The 16334-nt window shown below is 40.8% G+C and overlaps 1 protein-coding gene and 1 non-coding gene across 5 annotated transcripts in view; both read left to right on the plus strand.

Annotated features, from left to right (window-relative positions):
• LMTK2 (lemur tyrosine kinase 2) overlaps positions 1-16334 on the plus strand; it is a 109811-nt gene that overhangs the window by 16502 nt on the left and 76975 nt on the right. For 2 of the 4 annotated variants that reach the window (XM_053556686.1, XM_053556684.1), the window contains exon 2: positions 15661-15785. The exons of the other annotated variants lie outside the window; for them this stretch is intronic. In XM_053556686.1, the coding sequence (XP_053412661.1) occupies positions 15661-15785 (125 nt within the window). The remainder of the gene's footprint in view (positions 1-15660; positions 15786-16334) is intronic. 4 annotated transcript variants of the gene reach the window in all.
• LOC128562978 (small nucleolar RNA SNORD43) lies at positions 611-673 on the plus strand. Its single transcript, XR_008373657.1, has one exon. It is a non-coding gene; the product is annotated as a small nucleolar RNA SNORD43 (small nucleolar RNA).

A 16334-nucleotide genomic window follows, 5' to 3' on the forward strand; every position in this document is an offset into this window, starting at 1 on the left:
TTTTGGAATGAGCTTCCGCAGTACTTTACACTTTACCTTTTTGTCTCTTTCTTCTTCTGTGTGAGTACATTTTTCTGTCAGGTAGGTACATTTGATTTCTAGGAGGTCCCCCTTCCCCACTTTTTAAGTAACATCTTTGTTTTCATGAGTGTGTTATGTCCTTTTATTTCTGAAAGTATTAATTATAGTTGTTTTGCTTGCGGGTTCCCCCCCTTCACTGTCTGTTGATTCTTCAAGTTCCTTTATGTGTTGGTAGCTATCTTTTACCTAACAGATTTTCTCAAATGTCAAGTGATGTTTGAAAGTCCGCTCTTGTTTAAAAGTTAAAAAATCGGGGTGGCGCCTGTGGCTCAGTCGGTAAGGCGCTGGCCCCATATGCCGAGGGTGGCAGGTTCAAACCCGGCCCCGGCCGAACTGCAACCAAAAAATCGCCGGGCGTTGTGGCGGACGCCTGTAGTCACCTACTTGGGAGGCTGAGGCAAGAGAATCGCTTGGGACCAGGAGTTGGAGGTTGCTGTGAGCTGTGTGTGGCCATGGCACTCTACCGAGGGCCATAAAGTGAGACTCTGTCTCTACAAAAAAAAAGAAAAAAAGTTAAAAAATCGGTTGGGACAGGTGATGAACTCATTGACGGGTGGACAGAGACGCTGTGCTGATCGTCATGTTCTGATTTAGAAAAAAAAAAAGAAAAAAAATCGGTTGGGGGGATCCTCCTTGGCCCTTTTCCCTTCTGCTTCAACTGACATTTGCCAAGTCCTGGTACTGCCTGCTCTCACCCTTGTGCTGTCATGGACTGGGAAGTATGTTCACGGAGTGTCACCACTCACTGGCTTTGACCTTGGATGAGTTACTTTGTCTCTCTATTGCTCAGTTTCTTCATTTTAAAATGGGGCTATGGTACTACATACCTTAGAGGGTTGCTGTGGGATTGGATGAGTTTAGAATAGTGCCTGGCATATAGCAAGTACTATTTAGGTAATAACTATTTTTATAAGCCCCTCCCACCCCAATCGCCATCATTTCTTATGTGAATTATTATAATATTAAAAGTATGCTCCCTGATCATTCCATATAAAGTAATAGTCTCCCTACCCCCCTGCATTATTCTTCCATATTGTTTCTTGCCCGGGAGGTATCATTCATTTGCTGATTGTCTGTTTGCCTCCATGAGAATGTAAGCCGTAAGCACAGACTGGTTTTTTTCACTTCTGTATTCCCAGAACTTATAGCAGTGTCTGTCCTATAAAAGATGCTTAGTAAATGTTGAATGAAAGAATGTGTTGGATGGAGCTTGCTGACTAGTGGGCTTCTCAGCAGGGTGGCTGAGCAGCCATTTCAGCCTCTTCCACAGCCCTGTTAACATTCATGAAAGACTTATTTGGGGGGCGGCGCCTGTGGCTCAGTGAGTAGGGCGCCGGCCCCATGTGCCGAGGGTGGCGGGTTCAAGCCCATCCCCGGCCAAACTGCAACAAAAAATAGCCGGGCGTTGTGGCGGGCGCCTGTGGTCCCAGCTGCTCTGGAGGCTGAGGCAGGAAAATCACGTAAGCCCAAGAGCTGGAGGTTGCTGTGAGCCGTGTGACGCCACGGCACTCTACCAAGGGCAGTAAAGTGAGACTCTGTCTCTACCAAAAAAAAAAAAAAAAAAAAAAAAAGACTTATTTGGAGCTGGACACCTGGGTATCTGGAAGCATCTGATTTATTGTATTACATTGTCTTTAAGTTTATCTTTCTGTATGATGTAAAAACATATGAGTTGGAGAATCATCAAATAGAAAACCCTAGATGAGCTTACTTTTGTATGCTACAGAACCTTGTCAGGGTCAGTGTTGTAAGCCGTTTCTGGCTTAGTTGGAAAAGTAGTAATAAGACTTATTATAGGCCCAGCATGGTGGCTCATGCCTGTAATCCTAATACTCTGGAAGGCCAAAATGGGAAGATCTGTTGAGCTTCAGAGTTCGAGCCCAGCCTGATCAAGAGGGAAACCCTGTCTCTACTGAAAATAGAAAAACTAGCTGGACACCTGTAGTCCCAGCTTCTTGGGAAGCTGAGACAGGAGGATTGCTTGAACTCAGGAGTTTGGGATTACTCTGAGCTAGGCTGATGCCAGGGCACTTTAGCCTAGGCAACAGAGTAAGACACTGCTTCAAAAAGAAAAAAAAAAAGTAGAATTTTGAACATATACAGAAGTAGATGGAAGAATATGATGAATTTTCTCTACCCATCCTCAGTCCCAGCCACCCCTATGGCCAGTTTCTGCTGCATCCATACACTGTCTTCTTCCTCTCAGAAGAGAAAACTTTGAAGGACCTGTAGGATAATATTTAGAAATAAACATATCCTACATCAAGCGCACAAAGTAAATTCAGTGTGAGTTTAAAATGACTTGCTTTTCTTCCAGAGGCTTAAGGGACCTGGACCCCCCCTGGGCTACACGCAGAGTTGGCTTCCCTGGAGTTATTCCATAAGCCATTTCTCTGAAGCTGTACACCCTGTGAAGCCTGAGATCAAAGGGCATTTCAGATAGGTAAATTGAGGTAATGGTGAAAATAACAGATAATAGGTTAAGTGTGTACGTGACTAGAAAGGTATAAAATCAAACCCCTAAATAAAGATCTTCGCTACACGCCATCTCATTTCTTGTAGTCTGTTTCTTGACTTAATAATTATAGGAGCGAGTTTACACCCAAGGCAAAGCTGCTGTTCGTTTGCGTCTCCGGTCACGCAACAGGACCCATTGCCTAAGATTGTATTTTAGTTATATTAGCACGAATTTAAGTTCGACCTTAGGAAGCTAAGAAGGATTCTGAGAACATAGCCTCTATTGAGAGGTAGCAGGAAGTTTAAAGAGAAAGGCAGACATTTTTTCCTAGGATATGTAGGGGCTGCCTTACCTGCCTTACATTTAGGACATTCCTCCTTCCCTTTGGCTGTATCGTGCAGAAATTGTATTGGTGAAGTGTTGTGAATCAAGTACTGCCATTGATTTTCCTACACATTTCTAAATTTCATTTTGAAATTGTTTGGAAAACAGACTCTCCTTCCTTAGACTTGGGTGGTACACTGAACTGAGTAGTTGTTGCAAGGAAACCCTGGGAACCTGGCTGCTAAGTTTCTACTTCTGGGACTAGATGCTTCCTATTCCTGAGCCAGCTTCATGATTCTGGTTCAGAGCTGTTACAATGTTCTAAGTATTGTGAATTACTCTACAACTCAACTATGCCATCAGGGTAAGATTCTAGTCCAAAGCTGGGTGCAGTGGCTCAGGCCTATTGTCCTAGCACTTTGGGAAGTTGAGATGGGAGGATTGTAGGAGTTCAGAGTTGCACTGAGCTCTTTTCTGGTCACTGCACTCTACCTGGGTGACAGAGTGAGACTCTGTTTCTTTCTTTTTTTTTTTTTTTTTGTAGAGACAGAGTCTCACTGTACACCGTACCGCCCTCAGGTAGAGTGCTGTGGCGTCACACGGCTCACAGCAACCTCTAACTCTTGGGCTTACGCGATTCTCTTGCCTCAGCCTCCCGAGCAGCTGGGACTACAGGCGCGCGCCACAACGCCCGGCTATTTTTCTGTTGCAGTTTGGCCGGGGCTGGGTCTGAACCCGCCACCCTCGGTATATGGGGCTGGCACCCTACTCACTGAGCCACAGGCGCCGCCTGAGACTCTGTTTCTAAAAAAGGAAAAACAAACAACTCAAGTTCACAAAATAATCCTTCTCATCATTTTCTTGGGAGGTGGGGTCCAGTAGTAGACAGAAGTCATTCAAGCCTAACGTTTTTTGGCCAAGCAGTGCCAAAATGGGAACCTCTTCTGTGGTTCTCTTAATCCTAGTTATTGTTTTTAAAATTGGAATGAAGTGACTCTTTAATAACAGATTTTGTTGAAATAAGCTGAGAGAAACCAGCAACTTTGTATAAAATGATCTCATTCACAGGTATTTAATCAGCCCTCAAATGACATAACCTTTATGTAAGTGTGAGGCTGCAGTTGTATTGGCTGACCTTGAAAATTACTTTTGAACAAGAGGAATGCTGCATGTGTTTAGCACACAGTGCGATTTGTTTTTCTAGGCTGTTGATATTTTGGCTTAGGGGTCTTTGTGGAATCTCTGATTCATCTACTAGATCAGCTAGATCTGTGTGTTCTCTGGTTGAGTATATTTAGCACTATGCTTCATTTCCCCTTCCCTTTCCAATATTAGAATATGTTAGGGAGATTCTAGATTTTATTTATTTATTTATTGTAGAGACAGAGTTTCACTTTATCGTCCTCAGTAGGGTGCTGTGGCGTCACAGCTCACAGCAACCTCCAACTCCTGGGCTTAGGCGAATCCCTTGCCTCAGCATCCCAAGTAGCTGGGACTACAAGCGCCCACCATAACACCTGGCTATTTGTTTTGTTGCAGTTAGGCTGGGGCCGGTTTGAACTTGCCACCCTCGGTATATGGGCCAGCGCCCTGCCCACTGAGCCACAGGCACCACCGAGATTCTAGATTTTTAAATGTTATTATAAATATATTAATACATTAAGAGGCAAGGAAAACATTTTGTGACTATAAGATTCTGTGTACAGGAAACCTTTAATGATAGATAGGTTTGTGAATTTGAGGTATTAAGTTAAAAAATTTGTTATCTGCAGTGATTGCTCAAATTTTATTCCCAAATAGTGGCATGATAATTTGTTTCCTTAAGTCTCTGGTATGCAAAGCTACTTGTCAGGGTCTTAGAAAAGGAAGATGGAGCTACTACTTTATTTTTCTAAAACTTAATTTTTATTAACTCATAACTGTATATATACATTTATGGGGTACAATGTGGAATGCTTAAATTGAACTAATTAACATAACTGTCACCTCACTTATTTTTATGGTAATATACTCTTAGTTGTTTTGAATTGTACCCTTGCTTTGTGTACATTAGGTGAGCTTCCACCAAGTACTCTCCCTCCACTTGCCCTCCCCCTTCCTTTTCCCCCTTTTTGTCTTTCTGGACTATCTTTAAAAAAGGATGGATGGGGGTGGCGCCTGTGGCTCAGTGAGTAAGGCGCCGGCCCCATACACCAAGGGTGGTAGGTTCAAACCCAGCCCCAGCCAAACTACAACAAAAAAATAGCCGGGTGTTGTGGCGGGCGCCTGTAGTCCCAGCTGCTCGGGAGGCTGAGGCAAGAGAATCGCGTAAGCCCAGGAGTTGGAGGTTGCTGTGTGAGTCCTGTGATGTCATGGCACTCTACCGAGGGCGGTAAAGTGAGACTGTCTCTACAAAAAAAAAAAAAAAAAAAAGGATGGATGGACTTTACGTAGGGCCAAACTGGAAGATTTATCTTCTCTCAGATCTGCTGATTGTTCTTTGTCTAGGCAGCCCAGTATCTACCAGTTTTAATTCTCAAGTAGTTACATAATTCTCTCCTACAGATTCCCTGCAATAAGAGATCTGGGAAAACAGACAACTTTTATATGTACCTGACTCTCTCTATACCTTTGGTTTACCAAACACACTTCTTTCCTATTCCCAAGCTACTGTGTCCTGGAAAGAGAGAGAGGAAGGCAGAATATACTCATTCCTGTACTGTCAAGGATGGATCCCTTACCAGTGGGAACATTTTCTTAATTTAATACATTTTATACAGTATTATGGGCTGAATTATGCTTTTGTGTACCCATACCTCAGTCTGTGACTGTATTCTGAGACAGGGCCTTCAAAGAGGTGAATAAGTTAAAATGAAGTTGTAAGAGTGGGCCCTAAACCATTCTGGCTGGTGTCCTTATGAGATGGGAAAATTTGGACAACAGAGAGATACCAGAGATGCATGTATACACAGAGACCATGTGAGGACACAGTGAGAAGGTGTCTCAGGAGAAACTAAACTTGCTGACACCTTAACCTTGGACTTCTGGTTTCCAAAACTGTGAGACAATATGTTTCTGTTGTTTAAGCTTCCTAGTCTGTGGTATTTTGTTTTGGTAGCCCCAGCTAACTAATATGCACAGTGTTTGGACTAAAACTGAAAGCTAAAATTTAACACTTAAATTAAGGCTAAAATTTAGAGTCTTAGCATCAATTAAGTTTCCTTTTTAAAAAAATAAAAAACAAATGTCTCAAACTAGGCCTGAGGCCTTGGCTAACCAGCAAAGGAGCCCCACTCATGGGGCTTCTTCTCAGTCCTGGAGCTCTGGTGGAGAAGAGGATGCCTTTGGAGTCTTCCTTTGCTGGCACAAAGTGGGCTTACTCCGGCGGCTTCCAGTGAAATGAGGTGATATGGAGAACATGGTGCATGTGGATAAATGCGTTGGATGTGTTATTATGGGAGAACATAAGTTGGGGAAAATCCACCTTCTAAGAAAGCTTACTTTTTAAAGAAAATAACTCAATCCGTATACTGCTAACCAGGAATCACAGCATGTGTTAAAAGTGGAAAATCCTCACCAAGTAAGGGCATAAAATTACTGGAGAATTCTACTTTTATAATCTTATTTGTTTGACCCTGAAAGAAAGCACATGTTTATTCTCTTACCCAGTAGAGAGATCTGATGGGTGAGGATGTATGATGGGATGTCAATGGTAGAGTTTTGTTGGGAGAGAAAACAAGACTGAGTGACCAAGGATCTATCTGGAAGAGCTAAGGAGAGGGTCATTGTAGCTTGCAGTGGAGTTAAGGAAGAGCAATGAAAGTCAGGGCTGGACAGGTAAGTGGTAGTCAGATAATGAAGGATGCTGCGAGCCTTGTTACAAAATTTGGAATTAGGCTAAAGATGGTGAGAAGGCCATGGTACAAAAGTCCAGAAATATAAAAGGATAGGGCACCTCTTACCTTTGTTCCAGCCATCCTCTTTGCTTCCCTGTAGGTAACCACTGCTGCCAAATCTATCTTGTCTGTTTTGGTCTTTTCTTATTTTCACTTAAACAGACATCCTAGAGATGGGTTGAATTGTGTTCTCCCAAAATTCATTTGTTGAAACCCTGACTCCCCTGCCCCAGGACCTCAGAATGTGACCTTATTTCACACACACACACACACACACACCCCCAGGGTCTTTATAGGGGCAATCAAAGTAAAATGAGGTTGTTAGGGTAGGCCCTAATCCAGTATGACTGCTGTCTTTACTTATAAAGAGGAGAAATTTGGATACAGATACACATAGAGGGAAAGTGATATGAAGAGACATAGGAAAAGGCAGCCATTCACCAGAAGCAAGAAGAGGGATCTAGAAATAATCCTTCTGTCACAGATCTCAGGAGGAACCACCCCTGCTGACATCCTGATCTTGATCTTGGACTTATAGCCAAGACTGTGAAGTAATGAATTTTGGATGTTAAAGACACCTCACTTGTGGTACTTTGTTAAAGCAGCCCTGGCAAACCAACGCAAATATCAAAAGTAGACAGGGGGCCAGGGGCTGTGGCTCCTGCCTGTAATTTTAGCACTCTGGGAGACTGAGGCAGGAGGATTGTTTGACCTCAGGAGTTCAAAACCAGCCCAGGCAAAAGCAAGACCTCATCTCTGTCAAAATAATAGAAAAATTAGCTGGGTGTTTGTGGTGAGGTACCTGTATGCCCAGCTACTAGGGACGCTGAAGAAGGAGGATCATTTGCACCCAGGAATTTGAGGTTGCAGTGAGCTATGATGTTGCCATGGCACTCTACCTGGGGCAACAGAATGAAACTGTCTCAAAAAAGAGTAGGTCTGTGAAAAAAACCAGATAACCAAGGCTATTTTCAGTAGTGAAACCAAAACTGGAGTCATCACTCCATCAGACTTCATGTTATATTACAAGTCCACAGTAATCAAAACAGCATGGTAGTGGCACAAAAATAGAGACATAAACATATGGAACAGAATAGAAAACCAAGAGATGAAACCAGTCTCCAGTTGACATCTGATCTTTGATAAACCAAATAAAAGCATACAGTGGGGAATAGAATACCTATTCAACAAATGGTGCTGGGAGAACTGGATAACTACATGTGAAAGACTGAAACTGGACCCATACCTCTCACCACTTACAAAAATTGATTCAAGATGGATAAAAGATTTAAATCTAAGGCATGAAACAATAAAAAAATCCTCTAAGAAAGTGTGGGAAAAACACTTGAAGATATTGGCCTAGGGAAAGATTTTATGAATAAGGCTTCCATGGCAATTGCAACAACAACAAAAATAAACAAATGGGACTTAATTAAACTGAAAAACTTCAGTACAGCTAAGAAAACAGCAACCAAAGCAAACAGACAACCTTCAAAATGGGAAAAGATATTTGCATATTATGAATTGGGCAAAAGCTAGATAACTAGGATCTATAGAGATCTTAATCAACAAAACAGACCCAACAATCCCATGTATCACTGGGCAAGAGACATGAATAGAACCTTTTCTCTAAAGAAGATAGACCAATAGCTAATAAATACATGAAAAATGCTCATTGTCTCTAATCATCAGAGAAATGCAAATCAAAACTACCTTGAGATATCACCTAACCCCAGTGAGACTGGCCCACATCACAAATCTCAAAGCTGCAGATGCTGGCATTGATGTGGAGACAAGGAAACACTTTTACACTGCTGGTGAAACTGCAAACTAATATAGCCTTTTTGGAAGGAAGTATGGAGAATCCTCAAAAGAACTCAGACCTCCCATTTGATCCCGCAATCCCATTACTAGGCATCTATGCGGAAGAAAAAAAATCCTTTTATCATAAGGACATTTGCTCTGGACTGTTTATCACGGTTCAATTTACAATAGCCAAATTGTGGAAACAACCTGTGTGCCCACCAACCTGGGAATGGATTAAAAAGCTGTGATATATGTATAACATGGAATACTATTCAGCCACTAAAAAGATGGAGACTTTACATCTTTTATATTAACCTGGATAGAATTGAAACACATTCTTAGTAAAGCATCACAAGAATGGAGAAACAAGAATCCAATGTACTCAATAATAATATGAAGCCAGTAGATGATCTGATACATGCCCACACAAGAGTAAAACTCAAATCAATTAGGGGGAGACAGGGGAACAAGGGAGGAGGGGGGGATGGGTATGCTCTGACTTAGTGTGCACAATGTTAGGGTGTATGGCACGCCTGTTGGGGACGGGACATAAATATTAGAGGGACTCTACCTAACAAATGCAAACATGTAACCTACTTCTTTGTACCCTCAGATTAACCTGAAAGAATAAAAAAAAAGTAGGCAGGAATATAGGTTGTAAATTATATCCATTTTTGTTTCTATTTAATTTTTTCTTTAAGGAATGGGGAAAAATTATTTGTTTATTTTTTTGAGATAGAGTCTCGCCTTGTTGCCCTTGATAGAATGCCATGGGGTTATAGCTCACAGTAGCTTCAAACTCTTAGGCTCAAGCAATTTTCTTAACTCAAGCCTCCCAAGTAGCGGGAACTACAGGCACCCACCACAACACCTGGCTATTTTTAGAGATGGGGGTCTCACGCTGGCTTAGGCTGGTCTTGATCCTGTGAGCTCAAGCAGTCCACTTGCCTTGGCTTCCCAGAGTGCTAGGATTACAGGCATGAGCCACCATTTCTGGCCCGGAAAAATTGTTTATTTAATAAATGGAAACCTTCAAACATAATACAAGACCAGATAGATACTACAGTGAAGTCCCACACATCTTTTACCAAGCCTGAATAATAATCAGCTATGGCCCATCTTTTTTCATACTACCCCAGTCTACTCTTTCCACCTCTCATGCTGTTTTGAAGCAAATTCCAGACATCACTTAAAAGTAGGTCACTCTCTCTAAGAGATAAAGACTTCTTTAAAAAACAACCACGGTACCATTTTTATTTCTAGTAGAAATTAATCATACTTCCTTATATGTCAATTATTCGATGTTCAGATTTCCATTTGCTTCTAACATAGTTTTTTTAATAGTTTGAATCATGAATCAAATAACGTCCATACATTGCAATTGATTGATTTGTCTTTCAAGTCTCTGTTAGTGTTTGTGGCTCCCTCCTCTATCTCTGTCTTTCTCTTTCTTTTTACATTTATTAGGTTTTTTCCCCCCAAGTGCTTTTCATAGCCTGCTGATTACATTCTTTTGCAGTTTTTTTTTTTTTGGCTGGGGCTGGGTTTGAACCCCCCACCTCCGGCATATGGGGCCGGCGCCCTACTCCTTTAAGCCACAGGCGCCGCCCCTGATTACATTCTTGTGATGGTATTTAGCATGTTCTTCTGTTTATTCACTGTGTTTCTTGTACATTGTTATTTGGTTGAGAGGCTTGGTTAGATACACATGTTTTATTTTGTGTGTGTGTGTTTCAGACAGTATTATTTCATAGGTGGTGATGTGTTTTCCCATCAGGAGCCACATTGTCTTTTGGTGTTATTAGCCATAGTTATATATTTCACGTGTCATAAAATATTATTCTTTTGGTTTTTTTTTTTTTAAACAACTATTTAGAAATGTAAATTCTTAGCTATTCATAGCTTTCAGGCCATACAAAAACAAACCATGGGCAGGATTTTGCCACAAGCCATAGTTTCCTGATTCCTGTGCTAGGGTATCTACCTAAGGAGAAAACTGCTTAGACCAAAGAGGTACCAAATTTAAGTGTTATAAAATGGTGCCAGATTATTTTCTAAAGTAGTTATAACACCAACAGTGAATAGTGTTTCTAACTCCCTGAGACTGGGATTTTTAAATGAGCAGTTCATTTTAAAAAAAAAAATCAAGACTCTTGGGGAAAAACATTGATGTGAGCTCTAAAGGGGCCGGGGGTGACCCTGGAACACATCGGGGAACAAGAGCAAAATCCAAGACAGTTGGGATCCTGTTTGAGGACTGGGGAGAAAACCTCTTTGGAGGTCTTGCTGACCCAACAGGACGGTGTGTGTGTCAGTAAGAATAACCACAGTGGCTAGAAACAAATCAGGTAATTTAAATCCATTAGTTCATAATGACATTACGGAACAATAACAGCAGCAGTCCTAACTGGTAACTCCCAGAGAATGCTAGTGAACAGACCAACCAATGTTTTAGAAAACTGAAAGAAAAAGATTTATGTCTCTAGCCCACCTTTGTCTTGTGATTTGAGCCCTCCTGGGTAACCGTAAGTCTCTCAGCTAGTAAGTGAAGAAGAAATGGCACAATTAGAATATTATTATTTTGTAATCCCTAATGGATCAACATTGATCATCATTTCTTTTTTGTGGGCCTTTATAATTTTCTATTTAATCCAAAAATAAATTCACAGATAACTCTTCAGTTTGTTACATATGGTTTAAGTTCCACTTGAGGTTCTAGTATCATGAATCAGGTAAGTAGGCTGGAGTCATAATGGTTAATTAATAGGTAGCACTCCTGACTTACTCTAGGTCATTGTTGAGAAATTACATTCTCTAAATTACCTGTCTCTAAAACAGATAATATGTACCGACCTCTTAGCATTTCTTAAGTTTTCTGCTTATTAAATGTGCTAGATAGCTATTAAAATGCTTTGAAAACTATAAAATAAAAGCTCACAGAGTATGCTGCAGAGATACCAAGTATATTTTAGTCAGTGTTTTAGGGAGGCAACTGAGTACCCTGAACCCGTAATTGCCCTTGTTCTTGGTTTGTCATTGGGAAAGCTGCCTAAAGATGGCCACACTTGTGTTGTTTTTATGTTTTTCTTCAGTAGTTGATTGATTTATATGTTTCTGAGTTACTCTAGACTGAGAATGTTAAAGGAAAACTGCCATTCTCCATAGTGTTCTAGTAAGATAATAACAGTTGAACAATTACAAGCAGGAACCTTCTTGGGGCTCAGTTTCTCATTTGGACTCTGGGACGTGGGGCTTTCAGTTGTGGTTCCTCACGTCAGGAATGTACTTCCTCTCTGTGGTTTGTGCAAACCCATCTCACCTTCCAGCACATGGTTTGATTCCTCATTTTATGGAAGTTTTTCCATCATTGGTATAGTTAAAGCACAGTGCTTTGGACTGATCAAAAGAAAATTACAGTAAATAAGGTTTTTAAAAGTGGTAACTATAAAAATGTTTTCTTGGCTACCTAGTAAATTCCTGAGGCAGCAATTTGTGGCATCCTTTTAATGGGTCTGTTAAGACATTGAGGAAATCTGCATAGAGAAAGCTGCTGTACGCTGCACTCTTGTAATTGAAATAAGTATGGTATAAACGTAAGGCACAGCTTAGCACATGTCTAACATGTTGTTGCTTTTCATGACTACCTACTCCAGAGACAGTTTCCTGCATCATATAATGGGGCTGGCCTTCATGCAGTCCTGATCCTATTTTTGCAATAAATGGGTAGTTGGTAATAATGAAAAACTATGCATGAAGGAGAGGAAGAAGTAATTTCACATCAGCTTTGTGGTATTTGGAGGACAGTCCCAGAAGTATGTACTTCCTTAGTTAACAATGATAGACTTGGGCTCAAGGTACACGAGGCTGTTTTTAAGTGTTAAAAGTTAACCATGTGGAGGCAAAACAGTGTGGTTTGGGGGGGGGGAGGGGCTTGCACTCAACCCCTGAAGTCCTACTCTGGTGTGCCACTTTCCCACTATGGATTCCTGGGCATAGCTTCTTCAACTGTGGAATGGAACAGACATGTTATGACGTGGAGCAGACCTGTCAAGTGAATGAATTAACACTGTCATTTTATCAAATCTCAGATAAGGTTAATAATAAGTCACACCTTAATGTTTATACCATTAAAAAGAAGAAATGCTGCCAGTTGGTTTCAAGTGTGAGATTCATCTGAAATTCAGAGATGCAGTGGACAAACTGCATCTTAAAAATTAATAAAATAGGGCGGCGCCTATGGCTCAGTCGGTAAGGCGCCGGCCCCATATACCCAGGGTGGCGGGTTCAAACCCGGCCCTGGCCAAACTGCAACCAAAAAAAAAAAAATAGCCGGGCGCTGTGGCGGGTGCCTGTAGTCCCAGCTACTCGGGAGGCTGAGGCAAGAGAATTGCCTTAAGCCCAGGAGTTGGAGGTTGCTGTGAGCTGTGTGAGGCCACGGCACTCTACTGAGGACCATAAAGGAAGACTCTGTCTCTACAAAAAAAAAAAAAATTAATAAAATACAGTGTATGTGAAAGTGCTTTGCTATGTAATCCTCAGGAGTCATGTTTAATTTTTATTGTGTGAGTCAGGGGAGTGAGGCAAAGTTATTAAGAATAAATAAATACCAGTGGGGAAGCACAGGTCAAACTGGATGAGAGAACAGTTAGCTGAAAGGAGGAAGAGAAGAGGGTGATCTCTCTTGATCTTAATTCTCAGAAGAGGGTGATCTCTCTTGGTCTAATTCTGAGCCTCTCGTTGCCTCAGGCTTCTCACCTAGTTTAGTTTTCCAGATGGATGCCACTGTGTCTATAGTTAAGGAATTCTTGTTCCCAAAGAAAGTTGACTTCCTATAGGTTGGTTTTGAGAAGACTCACCAAGTTAACTCCTGTGTTAAATGACTGGAGTTTACTCTGATTTAGACTTTATTGATTTCAGCCTTGCAGGTTCTTGACATCCCTCCCTCTACTTTATTTTGTTGTTTAGCATAGACTCAAGGAAGGCTTTGGCCAGAGGCTGAGCCCCACTTGTAACAATGGTATTTTAACAAAGGGATCTTTTGTTATTGAAGTCCTGTTTGCAGTTCATTTTAGACTTCTCTAATCTCACTAAAGTTTATTTTAGACTCAAGAATATGTTTTGCTCTCACAGGAGTGTGGGTAAGTTTTCTTTAAGTACTATAGCTTCACTTTAAAAAAAATGGTGGCATGGTTAACTTGTCTCTCCCTTCCCTTTGGTTCATTTGAACACTTAGCCATAGATGAAGATTTTAAGGAAAAGCTTATTTCTTAGTAAAACACTAGTAGTTGAGACTAATAGTATGTTCTAACAAAGAAAATATTCAAAATAAGATGTTTCCTGGATAAATAAGGCCATGCTAAAAACTAGGTGTAAAAATCTTTATATCCCGTTAGGGACGGGAAAGCAGAGCATTCTTAGCTGGGAGTTCACTCTCTGCAACAATAGGCCATAGGCTGTGGTTTGCAGACACCTCCTGGAGGTACCTCCTTGGAGAAATGCTGATTCCAGAGCCAGGACAGGGAAAATATAAGAAAGAACTTAGAGCTTCCTGTAGTGCCAGAAAGTAAGGAAGTGTTTAAGGATCCAGCAGGCAATGTGAAAGAGCTCCCAGTGGACAAAGCTGGAATCATTTGAGTCACAAAATAAATTATGATGGTATTGGATTATAACCCAGATAATAAATATCCATGAGTACATAACTTTATAAATGACTGAATAAAATAAGTAAGTAGAAGAGAAGGGACAAATCTTCCTTACAGGAGAATTCTAAGTAATAAATGTAGAAGGAAAAAGAAAAATAGGAAATCACCATTAAAACATCACAGTATTAGTTGCTGTAGGCAAGATGCACTGACAAATACAAAAATGGGTATACAAAACTTTAAAGAGAAACAAGACATTTGTATAGCCTTAGAGTATCTCCCCCAAATATTTATTAATTGTTGTAGTGTTTTTAACATGTCTCTACGAACTTTTTAGCACTCCTTCCTCCAGGAGGTAGCCCTTACTTCCCTTCCTTGTGCGTTGGACTTCGTGCCTTACTCTTGAGGAGTAGAACAAGTGAAGGGAAGGGGGCAACTTTGCAGTGGCCAGAGCCACTTAACCTGTGTGATTAAAGGTCACCTCACCAAGAGTAAGTCATGTCCCCTGATGTAATGCAAGGAGGAGGGCAGTCTACCCTGAAAGTATACTAGATTCTTCCCAGGTATAATCCTGAGACGACATAAGGTTTATGACCCAGATTGAGGAACATTCAGAATAATCATCAAAGTTATGAAAGGAAAGACTGAGAAACTAACAGGAGACTGGGAGATACGGCGGTTAAATGCAATGTTGGTAATCTGGATTGAAACCTGGAAAAAGAAAAGGACTGTAGTGGAAAAGACAGTAAATTACAAATAAAGTCTGAAGTTCAGTTAATGGTATTGTACCCATATTATTGTCCTAGTTTTGATAAATGTACCGTGGTGTTGTAAGCTGTTAATATTAGTGGAAGCTGGGGGAAGGGTACGTGGGAACTCTCTGTATTAACTTCTGCAACTCTTCTGTAAATTTGAGATTATTTATTGATGTGTTAAAAAGTTAAGGAAACTGTTTTTGGCTCTGATGGGTCTCAACGTTCATTAAGAACAGAACTCCTTGCTTTTCTGGTTCTGTTAGAACATTCCTTCCAGTTTACAGAAGACGTCTAGCACTTAACCCACTGGCCTTTTACCAGGTCTCCAGCAGATGACCTTTGATCTCTGTCATAGCAGTCCTCTTGAACTACATGTGCACCACAACCTGAATTGCTTTAAAAGAAGCCGCTTACCCTAACTTGGCCCTGTCGCCATTTTCCATTTTTGGTGGCAGCCCCCCTCTTAATGATGCTCTTAATAAGTCTGTGCTGTTAATTCTACTTGGCCTTGTTCTTTGTGACACACTTTCACCTTTTGACATCTAACAGAAGTGTAACAGTTGCTTATCCCAGATTGGTCATCAGCTTTATCTGTATCTGGAGTTATTATTTTATTAACCCTTGGTCCCATTTGTATACAGATGAAAATACATTAATTCACTAATTAAACTTGATTTTGGAGTATACAAATTTTTAATGTTATTTATCTCTCTTTCTAGGGGAGGTGCCTGCTGCAGAAGTTTCCTCATCTTTTGTGATCTTATCTGTGTGCAGTTTCATGATATTAATAGTGTTAATTGCAAACTGTGTATCCTGCTGTAAGGACCCAGAAATAGACTTTAAGGTGAGCACAGAGGGTAGGAACACTGAAAATCATCTTCTAATATGTTTATCAATAGAATGGCTGCATATCACAGTCCCTTGGGAGCAGGGTCAGCAAACTTTATCAATAATGGCCAGATAGTAAATATTTTCTGCCATAGTGAATAGTAAATTCTGTGGGCCATGCAGTCTCTGTCACAGCAGCTCAACTCTCAGCTCTGTCTTTGTAGTACTAAATCAGTGATCATAGGTACTGAGTTAACAAATGGTCATGGTTTTGTGCCAATAAAACTTTTATTTACAAAATAGGTAGTTTGGCTTTGACTTACACTGTGGTTTGCTGATCCTGTTTTAGGTTGTCATTGACAGTTAACCACTTATTTGTGGTGAGTTTGTTTTTGCTAAGCTTTAAGGAATAAAGCATGATGATTGAATTTGCTTGCCATAGACATGTAAAGAAGAATGGGCTTGTTTTGTGGGTTTTTTCAAACTTTTGTAGGCTAGTGTATTTGTGGTTGTTAAAATTACTGAGACAAAAGGATCCCTGAATGTACCTTGTGTATTAGGAAGG

This window comes from Nycticebus coucang, chromosome 12, assembly GCF_027406575.1.
Source record: "Nycticebus coucang isolate mNycCou1 chromosome 12, mNycCou1.pri, whole genome shotgun sequence".
In the NCBI taxonomy this organism is placed as follows: domain Eukaryota; kingdom Metazoa; phylum Chordata; class Mammalia; order Primates; family Lorisidae; genus Nycticebus; species Nycticebus coucang.